Raw genomic sequence first — 18,416 nt, 5'->3', positions numbered from 1 at the left:
CAAACTTCCTTATTATTCTTCCTGTAAGGTGCGAGTTAGAAAGCGTTCCAACTTTATAAGCGTTATAAGTCCATCTTTTTAATCAAGTTTTAAAAATGCAAGTCTTTTAAAACAAGTTTATATAATTTAGTTTATTTTTTTAAAATAATATATTCAAATATTGACACTTTACAAGTGTTCATATTTGTTTGTTCTACCGCTTAATTTCGGAGCATGGCTTTTATGTATGTTTTCATCCATAATTCTTTTTTATCTTATTTTACGTGCACTGCATATTCTACAAAGTTTAGTATAGGACTTCATTAAAGAATTTGTAATAATTGTTTATGTCAGGTTAAATAAAGGCTATAAAAGCCCCTCTGGGTTAGTAATATATGTAGGATTTAGAGTAGTTTTGCTAAAAATAAAAGAAATCTTTTTACTATAACTATTTAGTTCATATCTAATTCAACAAAACAACAATCTACAAATCTTTGATCAGTTTTTGTACTTGTTCCCTGACATGAAGGGCGTGCAGGATGTTGGCATAGCTCCAGGTCAGACCCTCAGCAGAGGCCTGGGCACCGGTAAATTTATCAATCTGCTCGTCAATACGGCCGTTGGCATCCTAAAAATAAGAATTATGAGATTTATTTTCAAATCACCTATGAACTACAGCCTTATATACAAGTAACAGAATGTGTGATTGTCTATTCGTTTGCACATAATATCGTACTAAAACATGCTCATTTTAACTTTTTGGCAACAACTTTTTAAATGCTCTACTCATTTTATTCATATAATTTTTGGAATAATGATTCCTTTGACAACAATGTAAAATATTATAAGCGAAGCATCTCTATAAAAATACTAAAAATAAAAATATATTTTTTCACGGTATCCTGAATTTAAATATTGTTCTGACACTCTACTAGAGTTATTGTTCGTTTGTTCCTCCTTCTAATTTTAGAGCTTTGCTTTTATGGATGTTGTCATCCTTGTTAATATGAAGTTTTCTCTATGTATGAAATTCTAATTTACAAATTTACATTAAAACAATTGGATTTAAAACTATAAATCACAAAATTTAAGGGTCACACAGGAAATAAAACAAAAGAAAGAGAGGACGTTTGACTATATATCATACTGGTAACCAAAGTTTTTATAAACACATCCTCGAATTCGTTGGATTGAAATTTTTCGTACTTTTATTAGATCTTGAATGGTTTGTTCGAGCTATAGTCCAAACTTTCAAACAATAATTGTAGTAAAATTTGGTAATAATTGGGTAGTTTTGTTCATCTAAACTGTCTTATCCCTTAAAATCCCTGCTCCCCTCTAAGTTGATAAAGTTTGAATGAATGATAATAAGGGAGTCCCATAATTACCACCAAAGTATTATAATTTCCATATGTCCCTATCGCGATATTTGAATCATAATAAGGGGGTCCCATAGCAACCACCAAAGTATTATAATTTACATATGTCATTATCGCGATATTTGAATCAAGTAGTCAAAATATTAAACTAGTTTAATGTATTTCTTTTTATTAATTTTTTTGGGTTTCGGGTAAGAATCATAATATGGTGTAAAAATGTAGGATTTATGGGGATATTAACCCCCCCCCCCCCATAAACAATAATTTAGGAAGAACTTCCTTTCCCTTCTTTCACTCGATCTATTCTTTACCCCCTCTGGGGAATCACTGTACACGCCACCAATGTAGTGTCTATAATAAAACCACTTTTCATAAAAAAAATTAGACAATATCATTTAATTAAAGGTTTTTTTTAAATTCTAATCTAATATCTTATTTCGTAGAATGTTAAAGAAAATGAATGAATGATCGCAGGGATCTTAAGGGATATTGTACAATCCCAATTATGAAAAACAAATCATTGCAATGGGAATGTTCAGGCAATGCTACATAGTTTCTACAACCCATTCAAATTGTGATAAAAGTCCCCAAAGTTTTTAAGACAACTAATGAATTTCATAGTCCCTTGCTTCCCTGGAATGGAAAAGCCAGGATAAAAAGGGATAAGACAATGGAGGTAAACTGATGTACATCCCCAATGATGTTACAAAAGAATCCCCCTTCTGTAGATTACAATTAGAGGTTGAAACGTTTAGACACTCAACTTTTGAACCAACCAATAAAAATTCACTAAGAGTTGTTAGGTCCATGAATAAGATATATTTATTAAAAAAACCTTGGGGACTGGTGCAATAGACAGCCCAATGTCTCCTTCCACCCTGAGAGAAAAGGGTCAATCCTAGCTATCTTTTCAAAACAGCAAATGATGTAAATTAATAAAATACTAAAGATAACACAGAAATGCTTTAGAAAAAAGCAAAATCGAAAACTGAACATTTTTTCCCGCAAATGGAAGCATTTTTACAGAGTGGCTTTGAAATCGATTAATATGCAATGCACTGTACTAAAACCAGTTCTAAGCCATACTGAAAATCATGAATAGCATCGTATTATAGTTTCGTTAGCACGGGCCCAGAACCAAACTGGTTTAAATCTTAAAATGTTTTATTTTAATATCCAGAGACAGCTGTCTATAATACGATGCATTAAGCAAATATTCTAATTTTTTTTTCTTTTTCCAAAACAAATTAGCTGATCTATATGTACACTTTTCTAGCATTGTTTAGTTCTGCAATTCTATTTATAAAGATGTAAATTAGATCTCATTGTTTGAAACTCTCTGTAGATAATAGAGATTTTTAGAATGGTAAGGTTATGGACTCTCTGTAGATTATAGAGATTTTTAGAGTGGTAAGGTTATGGACTCTATGTAGATAATAGAGATTTTTAGAATGGTAAGGTGCAAAAATGGTATTATCAAATATTGAATATTTCCCCAAAAGCGTGTAAATTAGATCAATGAGATCTAAACCCTCCATAAATAATAGAGATTTCTAGAGTGTTAGGGTTCTAACCAAATGTATCTTCATGTAAGGATTTTCATTATTTACTATGTATATTTGCGATTACTTTTATTTAATGAAATCTTCCAATTTTTAACATGTACAAAACGGCCTGCTTAATTGCTTCAAGATCCATGTCAGATCTATATAGGAAATAAATGTCTATAAACGAGCTCAAGTTTTCCAAGGAATACATGATTAAAACTCATAGTGCTCCAATAATCCATAATAAACTCTCATTGCCCAGAACGATAAGACCCATTATTTTACTTTATTAAAAATAAATTCATTTTTTTCATTTCATGTTGCTATTTACCAAATATTGATGTATTTAATTTCTAATCATAAAAAAGAAAATTTAAATTTATAATATGATAAATTTAAGAAAACTATGTTTTAAAAGAATTCGATTGTGGCGACATTTTGTGTGTTCAAATATTAAACTAAAATTGTAATCATCATCATTAACCCTTTGGTGATGGTAATGTAAAGAAAAAAATATAATTTAAAAAAATCTTTTAAAAATCATTTAAATTATTAAATATTTACTTTCTTTTAGATAGTAATGCCGGGTGAGAAATAGATATGCATATAGAAAACTAGCCAATAGGGAGATAATTATATCGAGCCAACTCTAGTTTTTTATATAATCTTTATGTAAACAATAGAGATTTTTAGGATTCCAGAGTTAAAAGTTAAAACCTTTAACGTAAATGATGTAAATTAGTGGTGGATTATTTTTAAAAAATTGCCCCACTAATCGCTTAGTGGGGCAAAATTGTTTTCCCAATTTTGCCCTGCTAAGCGATTAGTAAGGCCAATTTTTTTTAGAATCCACCTTAGATCTCATTGTCATTTTTAGAGTGGTAAGTTTAAGTTTAATACTGGCTTATAACTTCTAGGCGAGCCCTTTGTAAAAATTAGTAATTAATGAACACTCTAAATTATTTCTTTTGTTTAAACAGAGGTCAAATTCTAACTTACAGCTTTAGGTGAATGAACATAGAGGGCTAGAAATCAACCTTATTAGACAATTACTCAAAGCCCAAAAATAATGGACTTAAAAGTGTATTAAACTGTATATAAGACATTTGTGGATATATTGATACCATTAATTTGCCTATTAGATAAAAAAAAGTATGTTTTTTTAATATTTTTCTCTTGCTACAAATCAAATTTCAAATTTGAGTCACCAAAAATGCTTAACTAATTTTTGCTCTAGAAGAATCATTTTTTGGAGTTAGAAAGTGCTTAATACCTCATTTTAATCGCCTGACATTGCTTTATAATATACAGGTAATGACTTGGTTGTTTATAGAACAGCTGACTAAAAAACCGAGGTTTTGTGATAATCCCACTTTTGTTGTTGCTCCATAAATGATATTTTTTTTCTTAATTTTTTTGGCTGTAAAGAAGCTTTATATATTCATATAACATCCACCTAAATTTGACTTTTGATATATTATTTATAACATCACCAGAAGGAATTGAATTTTGGAAAAAAAATATCAATTTATATTTTACACTGTCATGCATTGTTCTTGTTCTTGTTTCTAAAAAATATTTATATTATTAAAAAGAGAATTATTTAACGCTTCTATAGGTATGTTTATCATTTTTCTAGGCTAAATATAACTATAATTACACCATTTTAAAGTTAAACATCATAACATATAAACTCACTTATTGAATCGGTCTGTATTATTAAGCTGCCAATCCTTTAAACAGCTGCATTTCATTATTCTATTATATAAAGTAGTAAGCTTTTTTGTCTGTAGCTTAAGATTTTGAAACTAATGTACCTATTGACTTCTCTGTTTTATGGAAGCTTCTTATAGGTCCCGGATAGTTTTAGAATATTGAAAAAAAATATTAATTTATATTTTACACTGCTATGCATTGTTCTTGTTCTTGTTTCTAAAAGATATTTTTATAATTAAAAAGAGAATTAATTAACGCTAGAATATAGAAGGCTGAAATTTTCATGGATTGAATATTCTCTCTCTTTCTATCGATACTCCATATTTTCATCAAGTTTTATTAGGATTTTTCAATAAACTGGGGTGGGCTATATCAATTCCTACATTTCAAGTTTTCATGATTTTCTCTACTCCTATTTAAGATAGATGGTTGAAATTTTCAGGGATTGAAAACTTTGATATTCTGCATAATTTTATCAAGTTTTATTGAGATTTACTTATTGGAGTCCTACCCCAAACGTAGGAGTCCCAAATGTTGGAGTGGACAAACGCAGGAGTCCTAAACATCGGAGTAAAATGTAGGAATGGGACAAACATCAGAGGTGGACAAATGTTGGAGTGGACAAATGTTAGAGTGGACATTGCTTAAATAAAACCTAGGAGTGTCTGCTATTTTAATAATATGACAATTTTGAATCTTTTTATACCCCCTGTCTATAAAATAATGACTATGGCCACAGCGCTCAGCCCCCTGGCCTAACCTAACCTAACTAAGAAAAGTAACTGGAGGAAGGGGGGGGGGGGGGCTGGGTTTATATAAAAAAAAATCAAAATTGAAATGAGAATTCAAAATTTAAAAAATAGTTTGGGACTCCTGTGTTTGTCCACTCCAACATTTGTCCCAAAAATCCTGCGTTTGTCTACTCCAACGTTTGTCCCACTCCTACATTTGTTCCACTCTGAAGTTGGGGACTCATGCGTTTGTCCACTCCAATGTTTTTTCACTCCTCCGTTTGGGACTCCTACATTTGGCATGGAACCGATTATTGGTTGGGGTGCTAGTTTGATTTCTAGATTGTTAAGTTTTCCTGATTTTCTTTACTCCTATTAAAAAAATTTAAAGAGGCTGGGTTTATACCACACATAATATATTAATGGGGGTGATTACCCCTATCCCCCCAAAAAATTACACTTTTACAGGAACCCCCCCCCCCTGGATATCTCTGCACTCTCCCTTGTAGTGACTAGGCCAACTTCATGGTCTCTGGAAGCCCATTCAGTTATAAGAAGTTCACATTATAAGAGCACTCTTATAGCATCCACTCTATCATAGACGTCCAAGGGGGGAGGGTAAAGTGGCGATTACCCCAAAACGAATTTTTCATTTACCCCCCCCTCATTTAATATTTACCTGTACCCCCAACCATTTAAGAGGGGGTATTTACCCCCCCCCAAAAAATAATTATTATTACCTCCCCCCAAACAATTTTTGGGGGGTAAATACCTCCCCCAAAATAAAAATTTTTTTGCACGCTTCGCGCATTTACTAATTATTTAATTAAATTTAAATTTCTCCCCCTCAAAAATTTTACCCCAAAGGTAAATTTTGGGTGGGGTAAACAAAATTTCTCCTGCCAACAGATTTCTGGAGGGGGAATTACCCCCAAAAAGCAAATTTTACCCCCAGGGTAAAATTTTTTTTTGGGGGGGGGGGAAATTTGCAACATGCTTCGCGCGCCATTTTAACCCCCCCCCCCAAACCGAATTACCCCCCCCCCAAAAAAAAAAAGCTTGTATGTCTATGATCTCTATTAGCATTACATGTGTAATGCATTATAGACAGACATATAGATATTGTGAGGGATCCTACACTTTCTAACACCTTGTTTTGCATGGTAAAAATTGTTCCAATAGTTCTTGATATTGATATTTTTTTAAAAAATTACAATAACTTGAATATGATGATGTTTAAAAAATGCTGAAATTATAGTTATATTTAGACTAGAAAAATGATAAACATACCTATAGAAGCGTTAAATAATTCTCTTTTTAATTATAAAAATATCTTTTAGAAACAAGAACAAGAACAATGCATAGCAGTGTAAAATATAAATTGATATTTTTTTTCAATATTTTAAAACTATCCGGGACCTATAAGAAGCTTCCATAAAACAGAGAAGTCAATAGGTACATTAGTTATCAAAATCTTAAGCTACAGACAAAAAAGCTGACTACTTTATATAATAGAATAATGAAATGCAGCTGTTTTAAGGATTGGCAGCTCAATAATACAGACCGATTCAATAAGTGAGTTTATATGTTATGATGTTTAACTTTAAAATGGTGTAATTATAGTTATATTTAGCCTAGAAAAATGATAAACATACCTATAGAAGCGTTAAATAATTCTCTTTTTAATAATATAAATATTTTTTAGAAACAAGAACAAGAACAATGCATAACAGTGTAAAATATAAATTGATATTTTTTTCTAAAATTCAATTCCTTCTGGTGATGTTATAAATAATATATCAAAAGTCAAATTTAGGTGGATGTTATATGAATATATAAAGCTTCTTTACAGCCAAAAAAATTAAGAAAAAAAATATCATTTATGGAGCAACAACAAAAGTGGGGTTATCACAAAACCTCGGTTTTTTAGTCAGCTGTTCTATAAACAACCAAGTCATTACCTGTATATTATAAAGCAATGTCAGGCGATTAAAATGAGGTATTAAGCACTTTCTAACTCCAAAAAATGATTCTTCTAGAGCAAAAATTAGTTAAGCATTTTTGGTGACTCAAATTTGAAATTTGATTTGTAGCAAGAGAAAAATATTAAAAAAACATACTTTTTTTTATCTAATAGGCAAATTAATGGTATCAATATATCCGCAAATGTCTTATATACAGTTTAATACACTTTTAAGTCCATTATTTTTGGGCTTTGAGTAATTGTCTAATAAGGTTGATTTCTAGCCATAGAGTCAATTATAAAGCTTTAATTCCATTCAAGTATTAGAATGTAAAGCCGAATAATAATACGTAATAATAATAATAGTCGCATGAAAATTTAAAAAATAATGCCTTAGTCCTTTAATTTACAAAATAACAGACAAATAACAAAGGGTTGGTAGTCTGTAGCTTAGCATGTTTTTTTTTTTAATTAAATCCATTACTTTCTCTCGAGTTCATGTAAACGTCTAGCATTGAAAACACTTTATCCCCCTATTAACAAACAATTTAATTTGTAATGGTAGTATTTTCATCCTAATTCTAACCAACGTGGGGGCACCGCAACCGCGCAAACTTAATCTTACCTCACCTTAAAATCTTACCCTTCCCCCCTTTCTATATTTTTCTAATGAAAGGGAAAACGGATACTTTGCAAAAAAAATCTGCAAACAATTATTTTTACAAGAAAGACAAAGATATATAAACTCACCTGAACATGTCTCCATAAAGCTGTCATAGTAGCATCACCAGCTCCCATCTGGGCAGCCGCCAAGTCCCTGGCAGTTGAGCCAACTGGCAGCTTCAACAGATCCATCCAGGCGTAGTTCTCCTCGTAGTTCAAAGTGTAGTCACCCAGGGCTTTCACCTAAACATAATAATACAAGAATATTGATTTCCAGCATGGCTTCGAAACCTATTAATATCCGCTGGATTAGAACCCTTTATAAGCCGTACTGAAAAATAGCCGCGTTTCTGATAGTTGAAGACAGTAAAGAAGCCTCGCTTATTAAACATAGAAATAATATTATTAAGTAAATTCTTATTTTCAATGAAAAGCCTTTTAACATACATTGAAAGGTAAGACTTTGATAAAATCATTTTACTAAGTATGGTAAAGATTTAAACAAATGGTGTATTTCCTTAGATGGTCAATTATACAAAATTGTTATAAATGACAAATTTCTTGTATAAAAGTTAAGTTTCACCAAGCGAAGCATTTTTTAAGACATTTAACTATTTACAGCTGTCTTATTACAAGGATGAAATGAAAAAAATAGTTCATCCAAAATGTGTAGACTTTCTGACCAATCATGATGTTGTATTTTCAACACTGTGTTACTATTGGTCTAACAAAAGGATTGGTCATCTAGACTTTCAATATTTATTGTTTAAATAATTTTCGTTTTTCTTATTACCTGTTTGTATGTGGCTTGACCACCAAGATAGAACAGCTCACCTGAAGCATCAAATATTCATTATTTTCGTTCAATACTTATATGTAAGTGTTCTATTACTAACTACTTAACCTCTGGCCATAGGGGGCTGACTGGGGAAATCATGAAAATAGCCTTTAACTTGCTTAGAAATACATAGTACTTCCCTGAAAAGTACAACCACTTCGGACCAATATTTTCCAACTTATTTATTTTCTGACCAAAAAAGCCTTGTTTCTTTAAAGATTCCTGTCATGCAGAGTTTTTATAAAAAGTTAAAACAGAAAGCTAAACAGAGGTCAAAAGGGAGTGGCTTGTTTTTGTAGGTGCTAATTTTATAGGAAAACTGTAAGGGTAGAAAGATTTGATATTATATTCTGTAAAGTTGAATGATATAATTATTCAATAAAAAGACGTTTCATGAAATTAAGTAAAATTTGCAATTTAATGCAGAGATCTAAAGGGATAAGACAATAGCCGATAAACTGATGAACCTCCCCAATGATGATACACAAAATTTCCCCTTACATATATTATAATTAGTGGTTAAAACGTTTGAACACTTAACGTAATGAAACAACGAATAAAATTTCTAGTAGGTAATAAACAACCCATTTTCCCCACTTTCTCTGAGTTCAATGCCTGTTTCCCACAATGATGATGCTAGGGGCGCAGCCGATAGTTTCTACTAACTTACCAAGAACAGCCGTCAACAACTGCCATGGGTTGCCACCAGCATAGGAATCCCCAGGATAACGGCCAATAAGGATACCTTCCATACCAGCAGAGATTTCATCCTGGTTAATTGGGTACTCCTGAAAGGATTAATATTTATATCACCTTGAACTCAACAAAGTGTTTGACAAACAGTATTTTACTCAATATATTGTTCATTCATTAAAAGTTATTTTTCTGTCTGTCTTTTAAGATCTCTCTAACCACTGAACTGATTGTTAGCACTGTATATTTGTAGTACATGGATATTATTTCAGTATCAGGGTGGTGGATAAACGCCCCGCCCCCATGAATGTGTCCAAACCACTACATAATCAACAAACTCAAACTTACTTGTGCACAGTGCATTGGGGGTTGTGACATTGACACCCCCTTTGGCTATTTTAGGAGGGTGTATCATGGAGGTGTACTGTAGACCCTTATTAAAGAGTAAGGGGATGTGTCAAGCCACCTTATTTTTGCCTAATGGGTGAATACATCCAACTTTTGAGTGCCTCTTTTCTAGATAAATCGTAAACGGCCAGACCGATATCTCAACCATGTTATGAATAACTTAGTATTAAACCATAGTAGATCAAATGATATACCACGAAAGGGGTGGGGAACTATTCACAACCCTCGACAATTTTTTCATTAATTCACTTTTCTAAAAATAGAAAGTAGATACTAATACAGATACATAGCTCCTAAAGACTAGGCAGGAAGCCTTTATTTCTATGAAAAAGAAAGTATGTTGCTCTTATTTAGTTTATGGTATAAAAAGAGTAAAATGAAAAATGTTTGCATTTCTTAATTCTATTCAAATGCTCTGAACTTTGAAGCTGCATAAAAACAAATCTTCTGCCTTCATGGGTGTTCTAACATTGCTGCAGATTTTAAGGATGTGCATCCTATTGTATAAAGCAGTAAGCTTTTTTTGTCTGTATCGAAGGATCTCGTTAAAACCTGATCAATATGGTTCTCCTTTACATATAAGCTTCGTATAAAGGGTGTTAAAATAAAAACCAATCGCTTCACTTTTTTCAATATAAACCTTACAGTTTTGGTCCAAAACTAATAAAAAATAATACAATTCATGCCCAAGCAATGACAATGAGAAAACAATATTGAATTTTGAATCTACTTACCCTTCCAGAGCCCTAGAGCTTAAGACCTAGCCCTTGCAGAGAAATTTGCCCTACGCCGAAAGTGCATATTTTATTACAAATTTGTCTTTTTAAAAACCAATCGCTCACAATATGAACCACCATAAGTACTTAAAATCTTGTAGATAGACCCCATAATGAATGGAGTTTTTGATGGGGCATGTAAAGACCTTTCTTTAGACACCTTAACAATGTTTCTAACACAATCTTAGCCAATTTGGCATCAAACAGATCGACCTGGCAATCATCAAGAACTAGGAATAGACAGAGCCGTTATGCCTCAAAGTTGGATGGGAATGTCTTTTTTATGTCAAATTGGCATAGATTGAGTTAGAAACCTTGTTAAGGTGTCTAAAGAAAGGTTTTTACATGTCCCATCAAAAACTCTAAAATTATGGGGTCTATCTCCAAGATTTGAAGTACTTATGGTGGTTCAAATTGTGAGCGATCGGTTATTTTTTTAACACCCTTTATGTCCCGGGATGGTTTTAGGCTATTTTAATAAGGATTTATTACAGGTACAAACATGATTTGTTCGTTCTATTGGTACTATAACTCAATTTATTTTTTTATTCTAAAACAGATTACATTATCGCATGTAAACCATAGCTTATGCTAGCTTTTGCATTAATTTTTAATAGACTTATTTTCTATTTAAACTACTTGATTTTTATGTCACGACACACCCCGTAGAACACCAACTCTTTTATTGCAAGACAATTGTCTTTAGGTTCTAAGTTAACTGTGCATGGTAATGCACCAGTTTATGAGTCATGGTATTCCCTCTCACTCTTACATCTGTAAGTGTAACGCGTCTTATGTTTCAAGTATGACACAATGGGTTAAGACACAAACCCAACACCTCTACATCAATAAAACACTTAACTTTAATAAATAACACATACATATCAATTTAGGGCTTAGATCTTTAATTTTGACAGTTTTATGGTAACACCGCCTGAGGTTTATTTGTTTAACATCTCTGAATGTTCTTATGAATTAGAAAGAACATAAACACAACATATTCAAGAACCAGCAAATAAAAAAAGGTAGTAGGACAAGACAGGCATAGGACAAAACAGCTGATGAATGATAGTCAAGAACATACTCTGTGCAGTTGAACAATATCTTATGGTTATACTTTCGGCTACGCCCCTAGAGGTCTATATGGATACTTTAGGAAGAATGGAGGGGTGTCGATTTTTTTCTTGGGAGGATGAAGGTACCCTACCCTAATATAGTTGTAAACCTCCCCTGGACCTATCAAAAGCTTCAATCTTAAGGAGAACCATATCGGTCCAGTGGTAATCAAGATCCTTCAGTACAGACAATTTAATAAATAATTCAAATTTTAAAATTTTCCAATGTTTAAGATTAAATACATTTTTCTTATGTATGTGTATATGTTATATGATGTTCTTTTTCAGTCAAATTTACAACATGGCCTATTTTTCTTAACAGAAGGAAAAAAGATAGATGGTATAATCCCATATAATTCAAGAGGATCACAAAAAATCCTCCCTAACATCTACAAAAACATTTGCCGAAAATAACAAGAACATAACATAAAGTTTATTTGGTGGTTACCCTGAAAGTGCCGAGTCAAACACAGAAATCCCCTTTACTTTTGTTTTGAAAAATGTGAATTAAAGGTGGGGGGGGGGGGTTGTTTGTTTGATTGTTAATTGCTTCAGGGTAGATTAGGTTGGCTTGGGTTATAGTTATAGGTTATAGTAGTTGAGCATATAAAAAAATATCCCCCTCTTATTTTCAATTTATTTTAAACATAGGTGGGGGGAGGGGGTTAGTGTTTGATAGAGGATTTGAGGCAATATACCAAATCTTTAAAATTCAAAGTACGGGCTATTTGCACTCTATATGCAGTTTAAGAGAATGCGGCTGAAGAATGATAGACAGATAGTTATGTGTGTATTATAATAAAGAAATATTGATAGATAGATAGTTATGTGTGTATTATAATAAAGAAATATTGATAGATAGATAGTTATGTGTGTATTATAATAAAGAAATATTGATAGATAGATAGTTATGTGTGTATTATAATAAAAAAAAGATAAAGTCTGTGTATTTTGTGGGTCTGAGTGCAGTAGTGTAGGAATAGTAACTTTACAATGCTTTATGTTTTGGCTTTTGTTAGGAATTTGAAATTGATTGTAACGTAAAAGGGAAGACTCACATTGCATTGTAAGTCCAACCCATAATAAAAAAAAAATTATTGACTACTATTATGTTAAGTAACATCCAACAGAAAACAAAGCCTTTGAATGCACCTTTGTCTGGAAGTCATAACTGTGCATGGTAATGAGTTGCACCTGTTTAGGAGCTAAGGTTTTACCTACTCTTCAAAGTACCAGACAAAGCATAAGTAGGTTTGGTATAATTTTTAATGTCTTTATCAGACTCAAATCAGACACTTCCACGACAACAAGCTGGCAAGCCATCATTTATGCCAATGTTAGATTTGATAAGTAGGACTTATCCATTTATTTTTGTATGCATGTGTGTGTGTGTGTGTGTTTGTGTGTGTGTATGTGTATGTGCGTGTGTGTTCAAGAATTTTGAGGTTCTGCATTTTAGATTTATGCAAATTAAAGATTTCCACTTCTTCATAAGTAGTACAACATTGTTTTCTTGTAAAAACAGTTCAAAAGTCAACATTATGATATTTAGGGTTTGAAACGACAGTCTTGATCCAATAACAATAAGAATTAAGTAGAACATACCCGGCTAAAGACAAAATACTATAATCCGTGTATAATTGATTAAAACCACTCTTTTTAGCCCTGAGTGGCCGAAGGCCCAGGCTAAATACTTTCATTCATTTCCAAGCCATACTGGAAATAAAAATTCCAACAATCCCCGGGATGTTTAGAAATATTCATGACCACTTATTTTGTGGGTTTTAATCATCAAACAATATAGTAAACGTGATACATTGACAGTGGAAAATTTGTCGTCAATTTAGGTTGCTGATATTGACCTCATCTCATTTATTAGACAGTTTGTTTACCCAGGAGGAGAGGGTTTGTGATCAATGGGGGGTATCATTATTTTAGCTAGCTTAATTAGTACCACTTAATTAGAGTACATGAAAATCTGGTGCAACATCCAAGTAATTAACATTTGATTGAATTATCTTACCTGGCAGAAAGCCTTGGTCAGGACATTAATTGTGGAGGCAGCCTCTTGAGATTCTGGAGGATACAGGAATTCACCAAAGGTGGCAATTGAATGGATCACAGCTCCATCATAAGGTCTAAATAAAGAAGAAAAAAGGTATATTACACTAGATAGTCAATCATACAATAATTGTCCTTTTAATTCAAAAGGAATTGATATTTTTGTATTAATTTAGTAAGATTTAATAGACTAGCAGCTTCTAGTGCCTATAAAAAATGACGTCATACAATACAAAATAACAATGATAGGACAGTATACATTTTAATTGGCCAATGGCAAAATGTATACTGGCCTAGCATTAGTCATTTGTATTGAATGAAGTCTTTTTTGAAGGCATTATAACCTGTTTCGATTTAATTCAGTCCTTTAGAAAAGCAATGGCTTTTTAATTGATGTAAATTTCTCCTTAGATATTTAACTACCTGTAGCTTAAATATTTTATGATTAGTTACGAAAAAATAACTATCCTTTGGTACAAAAAAGGTGTAAACATTAATGGGATTTGATTGTTTCTAACACTGTTTTGCTATTGGTAAATCAAGGGATTAAACATCTGAAATTTTGCTAGTTGGCCACTAAAGCATTTAGTATAAAATTGATTAAAATACAACTTTATTCATAAATTTAATAATCTTCATAATCTAAAGCATTCGACTTAAGGTTCACTTTAAAAGGCAACCAAAATATAAAACTATTCTAGAGAAATATTTGATTATGAAAAGAATGAAGAATGATGCAAGTAAATCCTAATTGACAATAAATAAAAACTATTATTCTATTATTATATCTTTATAGACACACATTTATAAAAATGTATTCTCTTTACATTAATGTAGGGGAAGAAAGTCACTCAAAATTAGCCACGTGACGTCATAAAAATGAGGGAGATGAGAGGAGAAGTGGGAAAGAAACCCCTTAAAAAATAGATGGATAATCCCTCATTTTTATGACTTTGTGTGGCTGATTTTGGAGTGACATTCTCCCCCTACCTACTATTTATTTTACCATGTTTGACCATATAGCCATTGCAAATGAGTAATTTAGCATAGTTTATCTTGTGTTGATTATTTATTATAAAATTGAATTGTACTTTAAAGGATAAATGGTTGAACATGAAGATACATGATATATTGGTATATCCTATTATATAAAGTATTAAGGTTTTTTTGTCTGAAGCTTAATAACTCAAAAATTGCAGGTTCGAATTGGTTGTACTTTACAGGGCAGCTCTTGCTCTATACCTGTTTTAGGACGATATTTAGCTAATTTATTTTCTCTCCTACCCTTCCCTGAAAGCTAGGGGCGAGGCAATAGTTGTTTTAAACAGCAGAGGCTGGCCTTCAAAAAGTCTGGAATAGTCAATGCAATTATTACTTAAAATTACACAAGAGCATTTTAGATTGCTTTGTCTTTACTGCATTATGGGAAATGTAATATTTACAGCTAATTTGAGATTGACTTCTACAAGAAGAAATATTTTCTACCTGTTTGTAGATTCATAGAGGAAACCATCTTTCCAGTGACCTTGAGTAGCAGTCTTGATTTCTTCAGCAAGAGACCTACAAATATTTTTTAATCATTATATAATTTAAACAGGAATGAAAAAATCCATAACTTGCAAAGCAAAAAATAGAGGGTAGACAAACAAAGTCAGTCATAAAAAATATATAGAATATCAAAATTTAAAAAAAACCTTTATATATAAGAATACAAATATTTTTTTTCTAACATGACTAACAGACCAATGGTCCATGGACCATGTAAATCATATACTGGATTAGTACAGGCCCTGTCAAATTTAGTACAGCCACAATATTAGATTAAGAGTGTTAGATTCTACACTACATAATTTTAATTATGTACCTGTAAGCAGACCCACTCTGTCCAATGGCATCAGCAAAGTCAGCAGCCACATTCAGAGAGTAGATATAGGCCATCCTGTTGAAGTAGAAGTCCTCAGACCTGACCTCCTCCCACAGGTCACAACCATTCTCTGTCCAGTGCTCCTGCACCCAGGCCATGTCGTAGGAGACAATCTCCCAGATGGCATTTGGGTCTCCATTACCGGTGTTCTTCAACAGCATACCCCACTTGGACAAGGCCATGGCTCTAAGAAATAGATCTTTGAGTTTCATGGTGGTATTAGGATGGAAGATAGATGGAGGTATGATACAAGTCATAACAAGGAGCTAGTTAAGTCAAATGGTCATGGACATGAGGCATGAAATTACCCAAGTAGATATTTCCAGACTACCCCATTATGAATTAGGTTAAGAAACAATTGCTTATTGATCAATCAAAAAAAGCAAAAATGTTAAAATATTCAAGAAAATTACTATCACCTAAGGGCAGGTCCATCAGTCTGAGGTCTGCACCAACCTCCAGAGTAAGGCTCTCCACTGGGAATCTCAAACTTGGGCTCAATCCTGACATCAATACCATTGGGATCTGTCTTGTGTTGTACCTTCTTCACCCAGTCAGCATAAGCACCTACTGCAGGGGCTACCTGTTCAAAGTTTACTAGGTTTATTTACAGTTATTTAGTATATGTATATAAAGCATTCCGGAAGGTTAAATTCTTCTATAAGATAATTTGAAACTGAAATTTATTTTTCACATAATTTCTTTAAGTTTGTCTGAAAATTTAAGTTAATGTAATTGTGCAGTTATGAGTTTTGACTGGTCATAGGTCAATGTAAAATTCCTACTCCTACCAAAAATGGCAGCAGTAGTAACAAATAGTATGATGACCAGTGACTTTAACAACTTACCTTGCCATAATCATTATCATTGATATCCATCCAGGCCTTGATACTGAGACCAGCATCTCTCATCCAGTGATAGTAGTATGAGCCACCAGGTGTGTTCTGGTCAGGTGCAGCCACCACAGCTCCAGAGCCATCAATGTTCAGGTTAGCCTCGTAGTTGCTGTACATAGTGTTATAGTACTCCTAAATAAGAGATCAAATAAATATGTGTATGTATCCCCCCTGTTCTTAAAGCTAGTCTTAATATTTAAGTTTTTCCTCTTGGCTATAATTTACTATTATGCAATAAATACTCTGGACGTAAAACTATTGTTGATTAAATTAGAAATCAGATGAATTATACAATATACGTATTTTTTTAATTGAGGTTTTTTACCTGAGTAAATCCAGGACCAGAACCAGCCCAGTTGACTCCAGTGCAGGGGTTAGGATGATCACTCTTGTAGAAACACCATGGGGTGTCCCTCAAGGATCCATTCCTAGTCAAATATATTCTTTGTTAATACAGTCTTAATTAGTATACCAGAACCAGCATTATGAAAAACATATGCTCACATTGCCAGATATCCTGTTTACTCAGATCATTTATCAGATCTTAGACTGGAAGTCCTAATGTTCATGGAAATGAGTTTGGCCTGTTTATAGATGAAAGCATTCCAATAAATCTGACATTTATCTGACATACCAGAACTAAAAGTCATTTATAATTGTCTTTGTTTCTTGTTTACCTGGCCTGCACAGGTTGCCAGCAGCAACCATCAGCTTCACACTTGGACTGATCAATACCACTGTAGCCACAGTCTAACTTGTCTGAGTTGGCCACATCACAGGTACCCTACACATTTCAGAATATCAACAAAAAAATGATTAACAAAGTAAAATTATCTTTGCCTTAAATGCCAAAATTTTAATATCATACAAAAAGTTGTTTTCAAAAAGTAAACAAATGAGCTTGTTTTAAATGGACGTATGAACTTTCTGGTAACGACAAAAGAGCTGCTACGCTTCCTAAATCCTACCTAACCGTTATAGGAATCATCATGCAAAGTTTGAAATTGATATATCAATTCAAATAAATATATAAATCAACAAAAAAAAGCAATCCATCTGTGACGGTGGACGGAAGTACGGACCGACCCTAATTATAGAAAAGCTTCGCTTTTAAAAAAAATACCTGTGCATTGAGAAGGCCAACCCCTCCAAAAAGTAGAAGAGTATGTAGCAGCATCCTGTCCTGATTATACTAACAAACAAATAAGTTAATCTCAGCTTTTAAATACTTCCTTATCTTTGATAAATAAATGTTAAATAAGAAGACAAGAAGCGTGCAGAAGGGGGGTGTTCACATAAAGTCACCAACATCCCCCCCCCCTTCCAACACCTAAACAATATTCTAAACATGCCTACAGGTAAAATCCTTCAAAAAAATTCTTTCGTTAACATACTGGCTATTCTTGTTTATGATGAATATTTTCATTGTACCCCCCTTTCCCTCTCCTTGGAGATACTATAATACCCCTCAAAAGCTGTCTAAACCTTTCACATTTTCCAGATGCACTTCGCGCACCTCCTTAGCAAAACTCTGTACACGCCACTGCAGTAGACAATTTCCTTAAAACTGAAAGTGAACAATAAACAAACATATTGAAAAAAAATATTGCACTTAATTAAGGTTAGGTTGGCTAAAGAAAGGGTTAGATGCTCCCATAAAGTATAAGCTCGCAGGGCATTGCTTCTTTGACACTATTATTTTTTTAGGTTTAAAAAGATTGAGTTTT

At 32.7% G+C, this 18,416-nt stretch overlaps 1 protein-coding gene across 1 annotated transcript; it reads right to left on the bottom strand.

Annotated features, from left to right (window-relative positions):
- Positions 1-415: 415 nt before the first annotated feature.
- On the bottom strand, positions 416-17,941 carry LOC145331648 (uncharacterized). Its single transcript, XM_080176425.1, has 12 exons — positions 17,813-17,941; positions 17,367-17,473; positions 17,015-17,117; positions 16,642-16,821; positions 16,213-16,376; positions 15,734-15,979; positions 15,355-15,429; positions 13,832-13,946; positions 9,487-9,604; positions 8,772-8,812; positions 8,066-8,221; positions 416-607 (listed from the first exon to the last, which is right to left on the bottom strand). Exons 1-12 carry the CDS (start codon positions 17,864-17,866, stop codon positions 464-466), a joined length of 1,503 nt encoding a protein of 500 aa, XP_080032551.1. The 5' UTR covers positions 17,867-17,941; the 3' UTR covers positions 416-463.
- Between the last annotated feature and the right edge of the window lie 475 nt (positions 17,942-18,416).

The sequence above is a fragment of the Acartia tonsa genome, chromosome 11 (assembly GCF_053477335.1).
Source record: "Acartia tonsa isolate MP-2025a chromosome 11, ASM5347733v1, whole genome shotgun sequence".
NCBI lineage: Eukaryota > Metazoa > Arthropoda > Copepoda > Calanoida > Acartiidae > Acartia > Acartia tonsa.
The sequence above is the reverse complement of the archived record's forward strand: the minus strand, read 5'-3'. Positions and strand labels throughout refer to the sequence as shown.